General features: G+C 42.8%; 1 protein-coding gene across 1 annotated transcript; it reads right to left on the bottom strand.

Moving 5' to 3' along the window:
- Positions 1 to 290: 290 nt before the first annotated feature.
- Positions 291 to 16,246, bottom strand: plaat1 (phospholipase A and acyltransferase 1). Its single transcript, XM_062557104.1, has 5 exons — positions 16,004 to 16,246; positions 15,056 to 15,108; positions 7,795 to 7,933; positions 4,697 to 4,965; positions 291 to 2,254 (listed from the first exon to the last, which is right to left on the bottom strand). Exons 2-5 carry the CDS (start codon positions 15,083 to 15,085, stop codon positions 2,153 to 2,155), a joined length of 540 nt encoding a protein of 179 aa, XP_062413088.1. The 5' UTR covers positions 15,086 to 15,108; positions 16,004 to 16,246; the 3' UTR covers positions 291 to 2,152.
- Between the last annotated feature and the right edge of the window lie 4,271 nt (positions 16,247 to 20,517).

Consider the following 20,517-nt stretch of genomic DNA (forward strand, 5'->3'; position numbering starts at 1 on the left):
ATACTACGCTCAATTTTTTAGAGGAGTCTCCAAAGCGGCAAACAAATAAAAACAATACAATAGTTGATTTAACAGACAATTTCAAAAAGTTGGTCAGACTAGGGAGAATAGCAATAATAAACCAAATAAATGATAAAGGAGAAATAAACAATATACAGTAGTCCATTCGATCAATCATATAATAACAATAACAATGGCATTCAAACTATATTCAAATTCTGGGCTGTTTTGCAGTTTGAAAGCAAAGACCATAATTACAACAAAGAATACAAATGAGTCACATTGCTTATTCATTCATTAGTTTATTCTGTATAGAAACAGTACACAACCACCAGGCCTTTTCATATGGGCTGTGATGAAAACATCACATTTTATATTTCATATCTATCACCCTACTTTTTACTTTTTATATTTCATATCTATCACCCTACTTTTTACATTTTGTTTTTCAGTTCTATAAATGAATCAAATGTTTTTTTTTTCTTTAAATTTTTTTCTCCTTCAAATTGGAATTCCAGTGCACAACAAACACTGTTTATCAGCTGAGAGGGATTTCAGTGTTGCAAAATCTCAACAGCTGCAGTCATGAGTGTGGTGATCAACAGTAATATTTGTATTTTTTAATGAATGGTTATTTGTAGTCACTGATGGCTAGATTTGATTATCTAACAGAGAACAACATGGCCAGAGGAGACTTGGTTTCTCAGCAAAGACTAAACATGGATCTGAACCTCTGCAGACTTGGGTTAGTCCAGAGCAGTAGACAAAACAGAGTGGTGACACTTCCATAAGAGACCATGGAAAAAATGGCAGTGCTTTCCCATGCCAGTTTCCAGGTTATGGGAGTTTTGGAACTATTACCAGTCAATCTCTTGGTCAGTAGTCAATGAGTTAATTGATTACACTATCCAGCATCCAGAAATTACATCCCACCCTCCTGTGATTTCATGATTCAGCCATTCAGAGCAGGTTTTTTTTTAAACTTTTGATCGTGTGGCGGCGACATCAAAGAGTCTCACAACTCTCTCTTTCTTTGGCCCTGGGTAAGTCCATACACTGAGTCCTATTCTATGGCATTCATAGACCTCTGAAGTTCGCCTTAAAAAAATTATCCAAAGCTGCCATCTTTGCTCATATAAGGAGTGTTAATTGAAGCTAACTACCTATGGCAAGTTGCATTGCATGCTAGCTCTGGGGTAGTAAAAACATGATCAAAACCTCCATGTTATTTTCCCATGAAAACATCGGAAGATCTCAAAGATGGCAGCTTTTTGGTAGGCGAACTTCAGAGGTCTAGGTCGTGTCCAATTGTGAAGGGCGCACGCTGGATAGTACCGTTCTTTCCAGTGTCCCTACATTTGGACAGCACAAACTAGTTGGCGTCACCTGACTCAGGGAGGGGGGTGTGTTGCTTGACGATTTGCATGAGGTTTGGAGCTTGACCTGCGCTGCGCAATGAATTATGGGATATCTGAGGCCAAAAAAGATGCATCGATGCACGCTTGGAAATCATGCCAAACGAAGTACCCATCTAGTGAGAGTGCATGACTTTTGGACAGTCTATTCTGACGAAACTTCCGGAAAATGCACTCTGCCCAGAATGTATACTTATGATTCAGACACAGCCTTATTGTGAAACTACATAGCTTGAGCGGCTGTTAGACCCGCCACTGAATACTGAACATCGAGCAGAGGCAGGGTGCTGGGTGGAATCTGTCATATCCAGGTTCCCAGGCGTACAGTCTCTGCAGCTTAGAGGAGGTGCTTCTTGGACTGGGCGGACTCAACAAAAGGTCAGAGGTCAGAAGGCATGAACGTTCTTTTAGGGTGAAACTGGGGGGGGGGGGGGGGGGGGTCACTTCCTGGACAAGATGAGGTGGATTCGACTTGATGTAGCCGCCTGCAGCCCTCTTAAGACGACTGCATAACGTGGTTATTTCTGAGATTCTGATACGTTTTCCACCATGATGTATGCACAACCCCGGGTTGAAAACGTATCAGATTCTCAGAAATAACCACGTTATGCAGTCGTCTTAAGACGTTGCAGGCGGCTACATCAAGTCCAATTCCACTATGGAGTCGCTTAGGTCAGAGGTCAAATGTGATGGCTCTTTTAGAGGATGAGGGGAGGTCGGAGGCCGAAGGTCAGGGGTCAGAATGGGCGGTTCCTGGAGCGTGTGTTAATCAGGCCCAGCACTGAGAAGGCGCTCGCCGCCGCCGTAACCAGACTGATGGCGCCAATGGCTCGCGTTGCCTACGGATACCGCACACAACAAACACAGAGAACAGAGAGTCAGAGGCAGTGAAAGGTTCAGGGAGATCTGGTTTTACACATAGACTAACAATATAACAAGTACATTGCATGTGCGTGTGTGTGTATGTGTGTATGTGTGTGTGTGAGAGAGAAAGAGTGTGTGTGTACAGTATGTCTGTGCAAAGTGTGTATGTCTGAGCAATAGAGAAACAGTGAGAACAGAGACCTGGGGCCTGTACTACGAAGGGAGTTCAACCTACCCAGATGTAACCCAGGGTTACTTTGCTAAACCGGGGTTGACAAAACCTTGTTATCTTCATTGGTGTTAATCGGTACTACGATGCTGAGTAAGACGTTGATTTGTTGAACTGGGGTTAACCTCATCGGAGTTGGTGCGCGTTCGCATAAAATGGGCGGGTTGCAGCGCAAAGCCACCAGTTTTAAAGTTTCAAATACGTCGGCAGCAAACAAAGCAAGACAAGGCTGTTGGCAACGTATTGCAGATATATATTGCGGATATATGAAAGTAAAGTTTTATTTCATGCTCCTTAAATAGCCTATGTGTTACTATGCCTATGTGAGTCCTACAGATGCAACACAATTCATGCCATGTAGATTAATAAGGATAATTGAATGTTTAGCCCCATTGACTGATTTGGTGTATGCCTCCTGTGAACATTTTAGATGCAGCGGCAGTAGGGTTGCCAACCGTTCCGTATAATATGGAATCGTCCCGTATTTGACACCTAAAAGTCTTGTTCCGTATTGAACTAATACAGAACGCTGTTTGTTCCGTATTTTTGAGAAACTGCTCAATGCACACATAGGCTACTACAATTAAAAACATACACACAAAAAAAGCCTAAAAAACTCCCTGACGCAACGTGGAGTTTGCTGGTCTGCGAGGCATGGAGTGAGGTCCGGTGCTTCACCTGATAATTAGCTGCGCAATTGATCATGCAACCGCGGCCCGACAGAAAAGAAAACAAACGTGTTCTGCAATCAGGAGGAAATGCTTGCTAATAGAGTCATACAATTAAGTGGTGGTATGAGCGTTCATTGCATGCGTTTGCATGTTTGCGCGACAGAAACTGAAACTACACAATAACGTTGTTGGCAAAGCTCCGCTTCAACCTGTTGGAAGGCTATTTCATTAATTAACGACATTTAACAACGTGGATTCTTGCCACTTCCATAGAAACAGAACAGAGACTGTAGGCTACAATAGGCTACTTTGTTTAGCATTGAGTATTGTTTAGGCAAATTTGAATATAACATGGTCAAAAGATTAGTGTTTCATTTAAAGATCTCCAGATAAGTTATTTACGCCTATTATAATTTATTTATGCTGGGCCGTTTACCATAAACAAAAGTTGGTATTATGTTTCCTGGATCTTTACATGCAGGCATTCAAGTGAAATTTCATTATAAGGCATAGGCTATACGTTTTTTCTCCATTTGCCTACCAGTGTAGGCTATGATTGCATAAGGGAAACATCCCAAAACAATAGCACCCATATAACTGCTGTTGTTTTCAGGAGTATCATGCAATCATGCAAAAGCAATGAACTATTGTAAATATATCTTACATTAGTAAAGCAGGCCTCTGATGTGCATATCACAAACTAGCACTTTAAGCACTTTTAGCACAGTATTGACTGCTAAGTGAAAGTGCATACAATATAGTATAATAATAATTGTGACAATGATAATCATATGATTTGATGTGGGGTGGAGGTACGTGTAGGTGGGCCCTATGACCCCAAAGTCTGCCATAACCGGGCCTCAAGTTTGAGGTTTGAGGCAAAAATACCCCCCCCCCCCCCCCCCCCCCCCCCGGTATTTTTGTTCCGTATTTTATTTTCTCAGAGTTGGCAACCCTAAGCGGCAGTGCTGCTGGCAGCAGGTGAAAATGAAACTCAAAAACATTCAGAAGGTTTATAGGCCTAGTTTTGCCTCGATCAGCTGACAAATGCAACAAAATCCCTCGGCTGAGAATGTATATCTTTCATAGAGAATATTATATGGATATGGATCTTCCAGGTAGCCTACGTTGACATCGCGGGGTGGTACTTCGCCTATAAAGGGGTGTGGTTAACCGCAAACCTCGGGTTAACCAAGAACATAACCAGCTCGGAGCAGGTTTGAGATGCAGCGTAAATTGCCATGGCAGCATACCTCGGTTAAAACCTATCCACCTTTCGTAGCACGGGTTAATCGGGAAGTTACGCCACACGTGATCAACTTACTCTCGAAGTTACCCAGCTAAGCCAGTAACCCCGCTTCGTAGTACAGGCCCCTGCTCTGTGTGTTTGTATGTGTATGTGTATTCTTATCTTTAAGTGTGTGTGTGATAGAGAAAGAGAGAGAGAGAAACAGAGAGAGAAAGAGAGTGCATGTGTATAGTGTGAAACAGAGAGAGAAACCCTCAGTGCCAGAGACCTGCTCAGAAACTCCTTCCCCGTATCGCAGCAGCGTCACAAAGTGTTCACAGTTGCTCCCGAGGAGGTCATATGACACCTCTTGGCCAATGAGGTGCTGCGCTCGCTGTATGATGTCACAGACCGGCAGGGGGGTATGGTTGTCGTCGTACTTGTTGTTGACGCGGTACGAGTCTCCGCCCACTACCTCCTTGAGCAGCTGCATGCGCACGACGGCCTTCCGGCTGAACACCGACTTCACACTGGACATGGCCGCCGCCTGGCCCTCATCTGGGGTGGACATGGCACACAGGTTAGGATACACACACACACACACACACACACACACACACACTGGACATGGCCGCCGCCTGGCCCTCATCTGGGGTGGACAGGGCACACAGGTTAGGATACACACACACACACACACACTGGACATGGCCGCCGCCTGGCCCTCATCTGGGGTGGACATGGCACACAGGTTAGGATACACACACACACACACACACACACACACACTGGACATGGCCGCCGCCTGGCCCTCATCTGGGGTGGACAGGGCACACAGGTTAGGATACACACACACACACACACACACACACACACACACACACACACACTGGACATGGCCGCCGCCTGGCCCTCATCTGGGGTGGACATGGCACACTGGTTAGGATACACACACCCACACACACACACACACACACACTGGACATGGCCGCCGCCTGGCCCTCATCTGGGGTGGACATGGCACACAGGTTAGGATACACACACACACACACACACACACACACACACACACACTGGACATGGCCGCCGCCTGGCCCTCATCTGGGGTGGACATGGCACACAGGTTAGGATACACACACACACACACACACACACACACACACACACACACACAGGACATGCAGATTAGGATAGATACACACACACACACACACACACACACACACACACACACACACACACACACAAACTGGACATGGCCGCCGCCTGGCCCTCATCTGGGGTGGACAGGGCACACTGGTTAGGATACACACACCCACACACACACACACACACACACACACACACACTGGACATGGCCGCTGCCTATGGAGTCAAAACTATGCCAAAAAGATTTTGTGCCCATGAAAAGATATTCACATGTGTAATAGAGTTTTGCAGCTGTATAAAACATTTATGCTTGTGCACGGAAAATTTGTACTTGTAGAAATATTTTGTGCACGCGCAAAAAAATGTTGTAGTTGTAGAAATATTTTGTGCATGTGCAAAAAAAAATTGTCTTCGAGGATATGATTTCTCTGTGTGCAAAAAAAAATCGTACCGGCAGAACTATTTTGTGCACGTGTGAAAACCATTTGTCCACAGGGATTTAGTTTGAACTCATGTGGAACAGCAGCAATTGGGAGAAGTGCAACATCTATCTGTCATGTGCGAACTGGATCTACGAAGCTACAAAACCTTTTTACAGACACGAATTATGGCAGTGTTTTGACGTGCCAAAAAGGAGCCAATCAGCGAATTTGGCATGGTTTTGACAGTGTTTGTGTAGAGCCAATCAGCACATTGCATCGCCTGCTGACTAGCCAATCAGGGCTGCTCAGCGACTTGTTGCCTGAACTGGTGCTGCTGACGGCTAGAGACGGAAAAGATAGCCTTAAACAGTATGTCTTATGACCCATTAAATCATCGACAATTATGTCTGTGGTACACTGTTACGGCAGTCGACACCAACTATAGCTCAGTAACATGTAGTAGTAACTAGTTATTATGAAAGTTAACGTCGCCCACAGCAATTTTGCTGAGACCTCCGCAGGCAGCTCTCTGGAGTCCGACATTGATGACAGGGTATCACTCGTCGCCTAGGAGGGCTGCTCGCTGGAGCAGCAGGGCCCGGTGGAGAGCGCTGGGGATGATGCTCCACCGGAGTCTGCCCCTCTCTCCCCAACTGGTTCTAGAAGACGCCATAAGGCTGGTCGCATAGACTGTATACAGTCTATGGCTGGTCGTCATTCAGCTATGAACACGTCCGGTTTATTTACTGACACATTTATTGATTAATTCATTTTTAGAGTGTAGGAGGAGAATTCATCGTTTGTGCTCGTATGTGCACCAAATATTTCTACAAGTACAAATTTTCCGTGCACAAGCATAAATGTTTTATACAGCTGCAAAACTCTATTACACATGTGAATATCTTTTCACGGGCACAAAATCTTTTTGGCATGGTTTTGACTCCATAGCCGCCTAGCCCTCATCTGGGGTGGACAGGGCACACTGGTTAGGACACACACACACACACACACACACACACACTGGACATGCAGATTAGGATAGATACACACACACACACACACACTGGACATGGCCGCCGCCTGGCCCTCATCTGGGGTGGACAGGGCACACTGGTTAGGATACACACACACACACACACACACACACACTGGACATGGCCGCCGCCTGGCCCTCATCTGATGGACACATAGACAGTAAAAGATATGGACAGAGCTATCACGTAGACGTCAGCATAGACCAAGGAAGCAAATTTCAACGGTTTTCGTTCTGGTCTTCTGTCTCCTGTGCAGGCTCAGGGGACGTACATGTGACGTAGGCACGTAGTCTGACCGAGGTCTGACCTACGGCGATGCTTTACTCTCTCTGGACGCATGCGCATTACCTAACCTACGTCACTTTTAGCATTGATTTCAGAAAAACGATTATTACTCAGCCGATAAGACAGTTACGAGGTTATAACGCTAATCTCACAATGTAGTATTTACTCCGAAAATAGATGTTCGTAAAAAGGCTTAAAACGCTTCAGCTGTAACGTTATTTGATATCAAAAGTGACGCTTACGCCCCATAGGATTCAATCGAATGGCTAGCTAGCACTGGTCTCCTATTTACCATGGCGGCCGCCATACTGTCTACACTCTCCGAACGTTTGCCTGCCCCCTTGGGTGGACAGGGCACATAGGTTAGGATACACACACACACACAGGACACACAGATTAGGATGGATACATACACACACACAAACACACACACACAGGTCTGCGAAGGGTTTGGATGGAGGTGAAACATCACCATACACACACAGCCTCTCTCTACTCACCGACAGGTGTCAGGTTGATTATGTAACCGTCCCCCAGGTAAAGCGCCCAGTGCTGATAGGCCGGCCGGAAGATCTCGATGAGGTCACCCGGCTGGGGATTCCCGGGAGGATCAGAGGGGTCAGCTTCACTGGAGGCCATCTGCTCACACACACACACACACACACACACACACACACACACACACACACATGCATGCACACACACACACATACACACAGACACACACACACACACACACACACACATGCATGCACACACACACACACATACAAGCAAAAACACAGACATACCACATGAGAGATTACAGTTTTTCTCAGTCGCTTTGGTACATTTCTCAGATCAGAATTGAAATTCTCAAAACTACCTGTTCAATCTTCATATCATTGTGTCACTTGTGCACATCAAAAAAGCAGTTTCTCAATCCTTTGATCAAGTTGCAAATGTTTTGATACATCCATGCAAATTATCATGTACAATTCTCGGCTAAACAGTCTCCCGCCCCACAACATTTAGGCAATAGCTCATAAGTCTTTACATGGAAAATGGTTGAATATATTGTCATATGAGAATTTGTTGCCCAAAAGACAGGAACATCAGGAGGTGTAGGAAGTATGCGTTGCACTGCATTTACAGTTTTCCTAACGAGATTGTCCTAAGGTCAAATTTCTACTTTATTTCATTTTTTCCCCTTTATACTATGCAATGCTGTCTTTTCCTTTAGCACAATGACAGGGTCTGTCAACAAATTACAGTAAGAAACAGTAAACGCATAAATGTGAATATTGTGTCAATCCAACTCCAACATACACTAAGGTGTAACCTACAATTTACAAAAAATGTCATACAAATTTTAGCCATAGTTTACATCAGAACATCCCTCCAGAGTACACTGTTATACTGGCAACATGACTACTAAGCCATTTGAATATTTTATCCGTACACAATGACACAAGGAGGACTTGACATTCTGATGCACTGACATGTTCATTGACACAAATATTTAGTTTTGAGAGATGGACTAAGGATTTTGAGCAAGAAACTGGCTTTTGCAGGTAATCCATGGTGTTTTGCTATTTGTACAAATAGTTTTGAGAAATACACTTGCTGTTTAGCAAATCTCAAGGATGATCCGAGAAATGTACCAAAGCGGCTGAGAAAAACTGTATTTAGGGCCCGAGCAACGAGGTGCGGCCGCTGAAGCGGCTGCACCATAGGTGCAAGGCCCTATTGTTTTTGCTCAGATTATTATTATAGTATTTTCCTCCTTACCTGCCCCAAGGCCTTTTGGCCTTTTTCACCAACTTGGCATGCTTTAAAACTCTTGAAATTTGGCAGCTACGTGTGGAATTAGTAACACTACTCAGAGACAGAGCTCTGGCCTGCATTGTTCCCCCTCTCCCGTTCTTTCCACACAGACACACACATACACACACACTCTCTCTCCTTTCTTTGATCCACCTGAAAATGAATGGCCAGAGTTGCCATCAGTCGGTCAAGAATGACAGTGTGATGTAAAGTAAAAGGTAAAGAAAAGATCATGTGTATGATGATTTTATTCAGGTTAAGTCATTTTTTGTGATTGAATTGGGGACTGACTAAGCCAGACCCAAGTTCTTATCCTCACAAAAATGCTTGGTTGGAATAGCATGTAATAACCAGAATACAGAAAAGTCAAACAATCATGACTTAGTCACGTTTTGTTTACATCAAGACACACACACACATTTACACACACACAAATTAAATACAGCAACAGGTTTTGTGAATTCAATGATCTGAAGCAAAGATATTGATGTAAGCCTTACAGATGCATGATTTACAGTACACCATATCAACACACTGGTTATCATCTCAAATTTGGACTACAAATATGGCTACAGAGACAGAGCTCTGGCCTAGGGTGTGGCTTAGGGGCTCTATAGCGCCACCTAGCGCGTTGTGTATTGTGGTTGACTCATATATTCACGAAAATTAACCAAATTTAGTGGGCTTGTGTGTTATTGCTACCGCTAGTCAGAGACAGAGCTCTGACCTAGAGTGTGGCTTAGGGACTCTAGAGCGCCATCTAGCGCATTGTCTGTTGTGGTTGACACGTACATTCACCAAAATGAACCAAATTTGGTGGGCATTTGTGTTATTGCTATAGCTATTCAGAGACAGTGCTCTGGCCAAGGGTGTCTTAGGGACTGTATAGTGCCACCTAGCGCATTGTCTGTTGTGGTAGACACACACATTCACGAAAATGAACCACATTTGGTGGGCTTGTGCGTTATTGCTATTGATAGTCAGAGATAGAGCTCTGGCCAAGGGTGTGGCTTAGGGACTCTATAGCGCCACCTAGCGTGTTGTCTGTTGTGGTTGACACATACATTCAGGAAAATTGACCAAATTTGGTGGGCATGTGTGTTGCTCATGCACATGCCCACCAACACGCACATGTTGCTTTGTTTATCACAGGTCTCCGCACCGCAGGTACTCGGGCCCGCCATCACCCGCTGACCTCTCACCTTTAGGGTTCACCTGTCCACTGATCCCTCACAGAGCCCATCTATGGAGAGCCTTGCCACTCCCTATTAAATTTTTTTTTCAATTGTTTACACACAATTTCTGGTACTTGAAACACAATTGCCATAATAATGTAACTCATACACCAACTTCCTGAACCAATTCTGCTGAACTATAAGCAAAATTTCTGCTTTACATTCCAATTGCATTGTTTTAAAACACACTGTTTTGACACATTTGACACAATTTTCATGAAGAAAATATCTTGTTTTCACACGGAACACACTGCCATTCAAATTCTAAAGCTAACTGCCCTATCATGCATGCACACCAACTCATCACATCACACTGACTCAACACCTGTCACGCAGTTTTACAATTAGCAATCAGAGCTTTAGTATTACAGTAGTAGTACAGTTTTTTCCTATCGTTTACACACTAAAATTAAGATTATCAGACAGTTAACAAAACTTAACACTTAAGAAGCAAAACACCTGCGCAGAGTAGTACAACAGTAAGCACAAATTCAGCTTCACACTTTTTGCAAAACATTACACACAGTGAATGTCAAAACGTAAAACACATTTTCACACCTTAGACACAGATACCGTAATTTCCCGACTATTAACCGCGGCTTATACATTGATTTTGCAAAATTTCTTTAGCTATGAGGTTAATATAGGGGGGGCAGTTAATATGGTGTTAATATGGTTTTAATATGGTTTTGTTTCTTTTAACTTTCTTTAAACACTGTCCTGCGGCTTGTACACAATGCGGCTTATATGCAGGAAATTACTGTAAAGATTGTAAGGTACTTCCTTCTCATTACAAAGCCCTGACTTGCCAATTACCACACTAATGAACAAATTGAATAATCACACATGTGCAAAATTGAAAACGCAGCACTCAGGTGTGTTATACAGTCTTGCCTTGCCAACGAAGACATAAGGTGCTTCTCAACGTGCCTCCTCGATCCTCGAGGGGCGTTCCCACTGATCTATAACTAACTCTGGATAGACTATCCCATTGGTTTCGCCCCATCATTCTTTATGTCGATCAGTGAGTATCGAGGCCAGAGGAGCGAGGGAGGACGTATAAAAGCCCAAATGAGAGGCACCCATAGCCTGTGATGTGGATGAACTCTTATGGCCTGATCCAGCTAGACGGAGAGATGATTAGAGTATTACGTAATGACAGTACTATTTACAGTAGTAAGAACTATAATTTTGCCATTTTCTGTTGATTGACTTGTCACTGTAACTGAACATATGGTACAGTGAAAGAAATAAATATTGTCTGCCGCATCAGTTTTGTGCATTGCTTGATGTGTTTATTGTATATTTTCTCTATATCTCAAAAGTAATCATGAAGAAAGTATTGGGTTCATCAAAATATTGGAAGAGGGTTTTTACAGATGTGTTTTGAATTTATTGTGTTGGTGTGTATAAGATGGAGACAGTGTAGAATCATTGAAAGAATGTGTTAGTGATATGAGAACAGTATAAGGTTTTTATCAATTAGTTTATTGTTTTGACTGAAATATTCCATTTTGCTAACAACCTGTTGTTCTTCTAATTTGGTGTGGTGTTTGGTTAATTGTGTGAGATGTTTAGAAAAAAGAGCCCTGTTTTCAAAATTGTGCGTAAACGATTGGAAAAAACTGTAAATGCAGAGCCAGAGGAGTAAGAGGAAGAGGAAGAGGACAGGGAGGCCAAGGACCATAATCTCTGATGAGATTCAAGTCACTAGAACATTGCAGTGCTGCGTATCAATACAATACAATACAGTACAGTACAGTACAATACAGCTCAATGAGCACAGTAGTACAGTTTTGCCTGTGGGCTGTTCTGTAGGACTATAAATATAAAGTATGTTTGAAGTATTTGGGAAAGGTATTCCTACTTTGTATTCCTACACAGTATTTACAGTATTTTACTATTTGTTTGGCAGCTGAAAGATTACCAACACAAGGGCTTCTGTCTCCTGAACAGGAAACTGAAATCATGAACATGGTCCTAGAAAATAAAAGTCATACTGTAACATTACGGCAAATACAAAGAAAAATAATAGAAAACAATGAGATATTTCAAACTATTGATAGGGTAAGCGAATTTACTGTATCAGCTTATCTACTGTTTGTAGTACTGTTTGTAGTGGAACACTGAACAACAAAAAGACCTAAGACAGTCATTATGATGAATAGAGAAGAGGTGTTTACACTGAGCACATCAGTGTTCAACTGGTTCTTATAAATGTCTTGATATATGATGGTTTTGAGTACAAAAGACCATTTTGAGGAGAAAGCACATTATTTTGAAGGTAACGTTTCATTTTGAAGGAGAATTGAAGAGTTTTCCCCATTGTGTGTGATTTTGGATTTGTGTGTAGAGTTCTGAGAATATGAGGCATGTTTTCAGAAAATGTGTGTAAACAATCGAGGAAAAACTCCTATCGAAACAACTTTTGGTTGCAGTTCCACCAGAGTGCAGAATGAATGGGAGTCTATGAGATAGACGGCTAAATTAGTCTCTTTCACCCAATTGTCGTTGAGAAATCTCAGATTTGATTGTAGTTTTTGCAAGTTCAACATGGGTTATAGGTCGAAAGTCGAATAAACAAATACTTATGTCCTTCTGATTTCTTACAGATTGAGCTGTTGTTGCCCATACCAAGCTAGCATTCTGCTAATGAAGATTGAGTGTATGACGTCATTTACATTTTAAAAGACGTTTTAAAGCACGAGTGACTCTAAAAAATCGAACACCTCGCAATGTGTAATTTCTTTGCATCTTCTTTCAAAAACAACATTCAAATTAATTGACAAACTAGAAAAGCACTCAGAGAGCGCAGACCTCCGCCTGTATTGTTCTTCCTAGGTTGTCATACATTTGAACCTAAACTATTCTGATCGCCACCACGTGGCCATACCATGCCATTACACCACTAAGTGAAACACATAAACGGCTCCGGAATCCCGACGGTGTTACGGATCACTCCCAAAATGTAATACTTTCTTCCTTGGGTTATGTCTGACCTTTCCTGACAATTTCATCGAAATCCATCCATGACTTTTTGAGTTATCTTGCTAACAGACAGACAGACAGACAGACAGACAGACAGTGCCATTGCTCCAATCATTTTGCCGATCCTTGGCGGTCACGCATGCGCAGTCCAAGATTACCAGTAAGAAAAAGGCTTTTTCAGCGTTAATTTGATACAAAACCACCAAACCTTTTCAGCGATTTTAGTCTGATTTTGATCGTGATTTCAAACATGTGATTTTTATGTCCCTTACACCTCTGAACATGGACATCCAGCTCTCTCCCCATTCATTTAGATAGGGCCTGGTCTTGTTACGGTCAAACTCGCTGCCCGACCCCATGGCCAATATGGCTGCCGAGTGACGTGACTTGCTCTAAAAAGACTTTGGTATAGCTTCATAGACCTCCATTCATTCTGCACTCCAAATGTGAGCGCCCTCATATGGAACCAGCGTGGAACTGCAACCATTTCAAAACTGGAAGTATAACGAGAGTGGCAGTTCTCTCCTTATTAGACATTCTCTGCCCCTCACCTTCCTGACCTTTCACCTAGGGTTCATCCAACCCTGACCCCTCACCTTTAGGGTTCACCCAACTTTGACCTTTCACTTTAGGGTTCACCCGAGCACTGATGTGTCAGAAGTACTGTATGAAAGCCTCATGTGTGTCACAGGATACTTCACAATCTTTTGTTCCAGTGATCAGTGTTTAGACCTCAGAATGCAAACACTACACACACCCATACACACACACACACACACACACACACACACACACACACACACACAAACAGACACACACACACTAATGGTCCTCTGACTGCCACTAGCTTATACGACAAGATATTATGGTAATTATGCCGATTTCTGCAATAATGCAGAGTACACAAGGGCTGAGTCTGTTGGACTGGTGACGTGGTTCTCAGTGGTTCTCAAAGTGTGGGGCGGCCCCACCAGTGGGAAATAGAGACATGACAGATGGGGCGCCACAAGTAGGAGAAAATGTGTATTTTGCGACAAGAAAGATGGTAATATACATAGCACACACGAACATACAGTAGGCATCATAAACAGGCCTATATACATTAAAGCAGCATCCGATCCAGGGGACTGCAACGAGAAACCACAATGTGACAATGATTCCTTTGAGTGACAATGATTCCCTGAATTTCCCCTTGTGGATCAATCAAGTATCTATCTATCTATCTATCTATCTATCTATCTATCTATAATATATTTTAACATTATCATTTTGCTGGGTGATGGGGTCAGGTGGGGCTTGAAAATTCCCCACCTCAAAAGTTGGGAATGACAGGAAAAGTTTGAGAATTAGAATTAGAGTGTGAGAGACTCAAGTGTAAACTGGTTTCAGATGCAGTGTAGAGGCCTCCCCAAGTCTGTGTGACTGGCGTTAGTATGGGACTAGATGGGGTCACACATGTAAGATGATCACTGTTCACCAGTATCGCTTGTCACACACTCTTTCATCGCAAGGGGCAGATGCGGGATTCGACCGGTTGAATAACCCCACCGCTCTACAGATCTCTCATCTGAGAGCTCGTAAGTCCATCACGTCAACACAGAGCTTTGTGTAGAGAAGTGAACAAAGAGGCATAACTCACATTATGTCTCAACTGGGGCTCTGTCCATCTCATAAGTCTATCACATCAACACAGAGCTTTGTGAGGAGAAGTGAATGAAGAAGCATAACTCACATTATAAGTCTCAATTGGGGGTCTATCCATCCCACATCATGTTTCCACACTTTCTGAAAACGCAAAGAAACACAAACAGTACAAGCTTCAAAAGGTGTTGTTCATGACAGACAGATCACAGCTCGGGAGCGGACAGGATGTACTTATTTAGCGCAGAGTGACATTCTTCATCAGCACTGAAGGTGTTGTTGGAAATGTGTTTAGTGACAGAGAGAGTTATTATGACAAGGGAGGCTTCAGAGCTCCGTGTTTGATGTCACGTCAGAATGGCCAGAGAATGCTGGACTGGGGTGGCACAAAGAGAGACGAAGCTGCTACAATGAATACACACAAGCTCTCTCTCTCTCTCTCACACACTCACACACACACACACACACACACACACACACACACGCACACACACGCACACACAGGCCTACGCACACACGCGCACACATGCACACACACACACACACACACACAGAAACAATGCTCAGTCTCTTCACCCTGCCCGACAATGGCACTAACAGAATGGAGAAATTGCTAGAGAACAATAACTAATGCTTTTAAATTGACTTTTAACAAAACAGAATAACAATAATGCACACACCACAGATTAATGTAAAGCTGATATAACTTAAAAGTATATTTTCTATAGAAACTCTATTACTAGGCCTATAAGATTTTTAAAATGGCATTCATCAAAACCTTCCAAAGTCCTGCCTAGATAACAGTTTACAACTGAGAGTTTACAAAAACCCATTCTAAATTCAGCAGTCGAAAAAAAAAAAAACACTTTCTAATCATTCACATAGCTTCACGACCGCGACTGACATATTATGATATAAACATGAAGATGAGAACAATCTTAGTCTAAACGCATGATCCGATTACAGCAGACCTACAAGTTAACAGTTTAGTCATACGAGCACCACGGTGAACTCCTATGGAACATTGTTGGCTACTCACTCAAAAAAGAGGATGAGCATTTGAGGTGGCATCTTAACCCTCCATGGCTGGTCCGCGGTGGCCAACGAAATCGCACTGGTCCAAAAAGAGAAGGTTTCACTCAACGGGTGGCGGGATATCACAGAAAAACACATACAGAGCGGATACCAGTGCAGAACTGACTTGCGACTCCACAGGTCAGGGGACGTTCGAGACGCGGAGGAGAGCTGAGAGAGAGAGTAGCACTTCTGCTAGTCCACCGGATAGCTGTCAACGCACTGAGGTCTGTCGCACAGCGCGGCTGTTTCATTCACCCCTGAGCTGACCTATTAGCCTAGTGCGGGAGGAGGCGAGGTTAGGGATAGCACAAAGGTGACAATTATTTTTTTTTGTACATCTTTAGGTTTTTTAAGAGATGGCTATTTGCTCAACCTCGAAGATATAATTAGATAGACACGTTTACGTGGCATAATCATGGACGGCGTGCACTCTATTTTATAGGCCTACCCTAGGCCTACATATATGATAATGCAATGATAATGGAATGCCTACAACGAGTTAACATACAAGTTTCCTTCATTGCATCAGTCTTGTTAGAGCCAGATCTCTTATAGCCTACGTCCATTGCCTTCAATTATTTGGTGGTTTATTATGGAAGCATATGAGTTCCATAATTCAAATGAGAATGCATTCTGCAATATGCAATTCTAAAAGACATTACATTAGGCAATTGCTAATTCATTATGCAATTTAATATTACAATTTGCAATACTTTCTTTCAAAATGCATTTTAATATACAAAGTGACAATGCAATCATCAAATCAATTTGATTTATTTTGGTTAAAAATTTGAATAAACATGGATTGAATTGCATTCCATTTTGCCATGGTACTTTAGTCTCAAAATTCAAATGGCAATTCATTTTGCATTTAAATTTTCAATATTCAGTTTCATCTTTTAATTGTCAATTACTTTTGCAATGTAATGTTCAAAATTCAATGTAGAATTGAATTATTTTTTAATTTTTTAATGTATTTATTTTTTTTTTGAAAATGTTTTTAAAACAAATATTGAAAACATTTTGAATATTTTTTGGCAAAAAGTTTTGCCCGGTTTGCAGAAATAGCGCCCCCGTTATTGCATAGCACTTTGTCACGCTCTTTGTGTCCCAAAATTCAAATGGCAATGGCAAACGCGATTCCAAAACACATTGCAATCTGTCAGTCTTCCATCACCCATGGCGGGAACTACGTCACGTCCGTGTTTATCTCGCATTGGTCAGTTTTCTCTTTAAGGCGGGTCTTAGGCAGGGCGGCTGACGGCCTCCAGGTAGAGAAGAGAACGTAAAAGAGAAATTGTCGCTGACACAGTAGCCTACTGTTGAAGGTGATGGGCAAAAACAGTCGCTCAGCTACTGAGGGAGGCAGGCGTGTGTGTGTGTGCGTGCGGAGACCTTGATCCGACCGTACGCCACCCCCTCCAGGAGCGTGTATCAGGGTGAAGCGTTAAAAACAGCACACAGGTAGCCAGGGGAGCTGAGGGAGCTGGCAGCCCAGGGCCCTGGAGCTCATATCTGGGTGGAGCGTTTGCCCCTCTCAGCCCGGAGGACTGCTCCAGATTAACGACCATAGACAGTAAGATAGGCTACTGACAGGGCTAACACAGGGCTACTAACAGGGCAGGGCTGTTAATTACAGGGCTACATTGTTTCATTCACACTCAGGCACTCCTGGTCTGACCACGACCGCCGGTCCAGCTGCAGCCTGCACTGTCAGGAAGTCAAGGAAGCGTTACTATCATATGTCAGCGGCGTTTGTTTCAGTACATAATTGACGTTTTCCTTCGAAATGGTCAGTCAGAATCAATGGGAGTCAATGGGGAACCGTAATGCTTATGACAGCAGTGTACCAAGGAAGCTTGTGCCGGATGACATGACGGCGGTGGTAGGGAATCGGTTGCGAGACTCGGTGAGACGTGATCCCATCCCACTGGATTGTTGTTTGTACAAACATTCAACATCCAAAACTATAACTGAAAAACGTCGACATTGACGAATGTAATACATTTGTGCTACGTTATAAAAATAAAACGTAGACACTGATTAAAAGATGCACTTGCTAATTTGTGCTACATTCTTATCAACGATCAGTGAAAAACTACTTCCTCGTTTAGGGCAAAGCCATCGATATCTCAGCAAGTGACTACGCTTGCTTTCCGGTCCTGACCAAACGTTGATAGAACGCTGAGTAATCTTAAGTAAACAACTTTATTTGCTTAAAAATATGGTGTATTTGAGAAAAGAACGATGCACGTTCCTCGTTTGGGGCAAAGCCATCGATATCTCAGGACGTGGCTATACGCTTCCTTGACTTCCTGACAGTGCAGGCTGCAGCTGGACCGGCGGTCGTGGTCAGACCAGGAGTGCCTGAGTGTGAATGAAACGATGTAGCCCTGTAATTAACAGCCCTGCCCTGTTAGTAGCCCTGTGTTAGCCCTGTCAGTAGCCTATCTTACTGTCTATGGTCGTTAATCTGGAGCAGTCCTCCGGGCTGAGAGGGGCAAACGCTCCACCCAGATATGAGCTCCAGGGCCCTGGGCTGCCAGCTCCCTCAGCTCCCCTGGCTACCTGTGTGCTGTTTTTAACGCTTCACCCTGATACACGCTCCTGGAGGGGGTGGCGTACGGTCGGATCAAGGTCTCCACACGCACACACACACACGCCTGCCTCCCTCAGTAGCTGAGCGACTGTTTTTGCCCATCACCTTCAACAGTAGGCTACTGTGTCAGCGACAATTTCTCTTTTACGTTCTCTTCTCTACCTGGAGGCCGTCAGCCGCCCTGCCTAAGACCCGCCTTAAAGAGAAAACTGACCAATGCGAGATAAACACGGACGTGACGTAGTTCCCGCCATGGGTGATGGAAGACTGACAGATTGCAATGTGTTTTGGAATCGCGTTTGCCATTGCCATTTGAATTTTGGGACACAAAGAGCGTGACAAAGTGCTATGCAATAACGGGGGCGCTATTTCTGCAAACCGGGCAAAACTTTTTGCCAAAAAATATTCAAAATGTTTTCAATATTTGTTTTAAAAACATTTTCAAAAAAAAAATAAATACATTAAAAAATTAAAAAATAATTCAATTCTACATTGAATTTTGAACATTACATTGCAAAAGTAATTGACAATTAAAAGATGAAACTGAATATTGAAAATTTAAATGCAAAATGAATTGCCATTTGAATTTTGAGACTAAAGTACCATGGCAAAATGGAATGCAATTCAATCCATGTTTATTCAAATTTTTAACCAAAATAAATCAAATTGATTTGATGATTGCATTGTCACTTTGTATATTAAAATGCATTTTGAAAGAAAGTATTGCAAATTGTAATATTAAATTGCATAATGAATTAGCAATTGCCTAATGTAATGTCTTTTAGAATTGCATATTGCAGAATGCATTCTCATTTGAATTATGGAACTCATATGCTTCCATAGTTTATCGCTGTGATATTTCAAATCTAACCTAAATCGATCTAATTTATTTTCTCACTGGCACTACTATTCTAACATTCTCACAGCCGTTGTAGCCTAACCTACATAACCACAAGATGGCGTACACAACAAGGCCTCTCGTCTAAAGCCTGGGAATTCATTCATTCATTCATTCTTGCTTTCTGTGTAAAAGCACGCACAGTGCAGTGAAGTGAAAAATAGTGACACCAGTTAACAGGTAATAAGCAGTAATAGCAGGTGATATATCTTATTCTCAAACTGTGGTGCTGATACCAGTGGTAAATAAACTCTCGCTAGTGGTACAGTACTCCGGGGTCTCCAAGATGTTTTTTCATAAAGACAAAATTATCACTTATATATATATATATATATATATATATTAGGGATGCAACGGTTTTCAATAATTTATTGAACCGTTCGGTTTGGCCTGTTCGGTTCAGTAGACTCACCTAAACCGCAATATTTCGGTATACGCGACATTAAACTTTTTATTTAATACAAGGTTATTGCACGCGCGTAGCCTGGGAGCGATAGCAAGGAGTGCTTAGGACCCGGGGGATGAGTTTTCTCTGACTGTTCAGCTTGCCTCTCGTCAACCTTGCAACAACCAATCAGAATTTTACTGAATTTCCCAAGACCCAATAAGCACGTTGAAATGCAAATGAAGGAGTCATGTGCAGGGCTCGACATTAACGGTAGCCCAGTAGCCCCGGGCAACCAAATTATGACAAGTGGCAACCAATTCCTCACTCCTGGTTGCCCCAGTGGCAACCACAACATTGTCCCTTTTTTCCTGTAGTTTGATTATTATTTTCATTTTTTGTTATAATTATCAGTACATACATTTCAGCATTTCACACATGTGGTGGGCAACGTAAACTTAATTTCCTAAAACTCGGGATGGCCCGGCAAATGAACGCAGGTAATAGTAAACAAAATGAACGTTTTTCAAGTAGGCATGAAGATTATAGTGTTGCACGGTTCACCGATACAAAACTAAAAATGTCACAATGCCT

Source organism: Sardina pilchardus, chromosome 15, assembly GCF_963854185.1.
Source record: "Sardina pilchardus chromosome 15, fSarPil1.1, whole genome shotgun sequence".
Taxonomy (NCBI): domain Eukaryota; kingdom Metazoa; phylum Chordata; class Actinopteri; order Clupeiformes; family Clupeidae; genus Sardina; species Sardina pilchardus.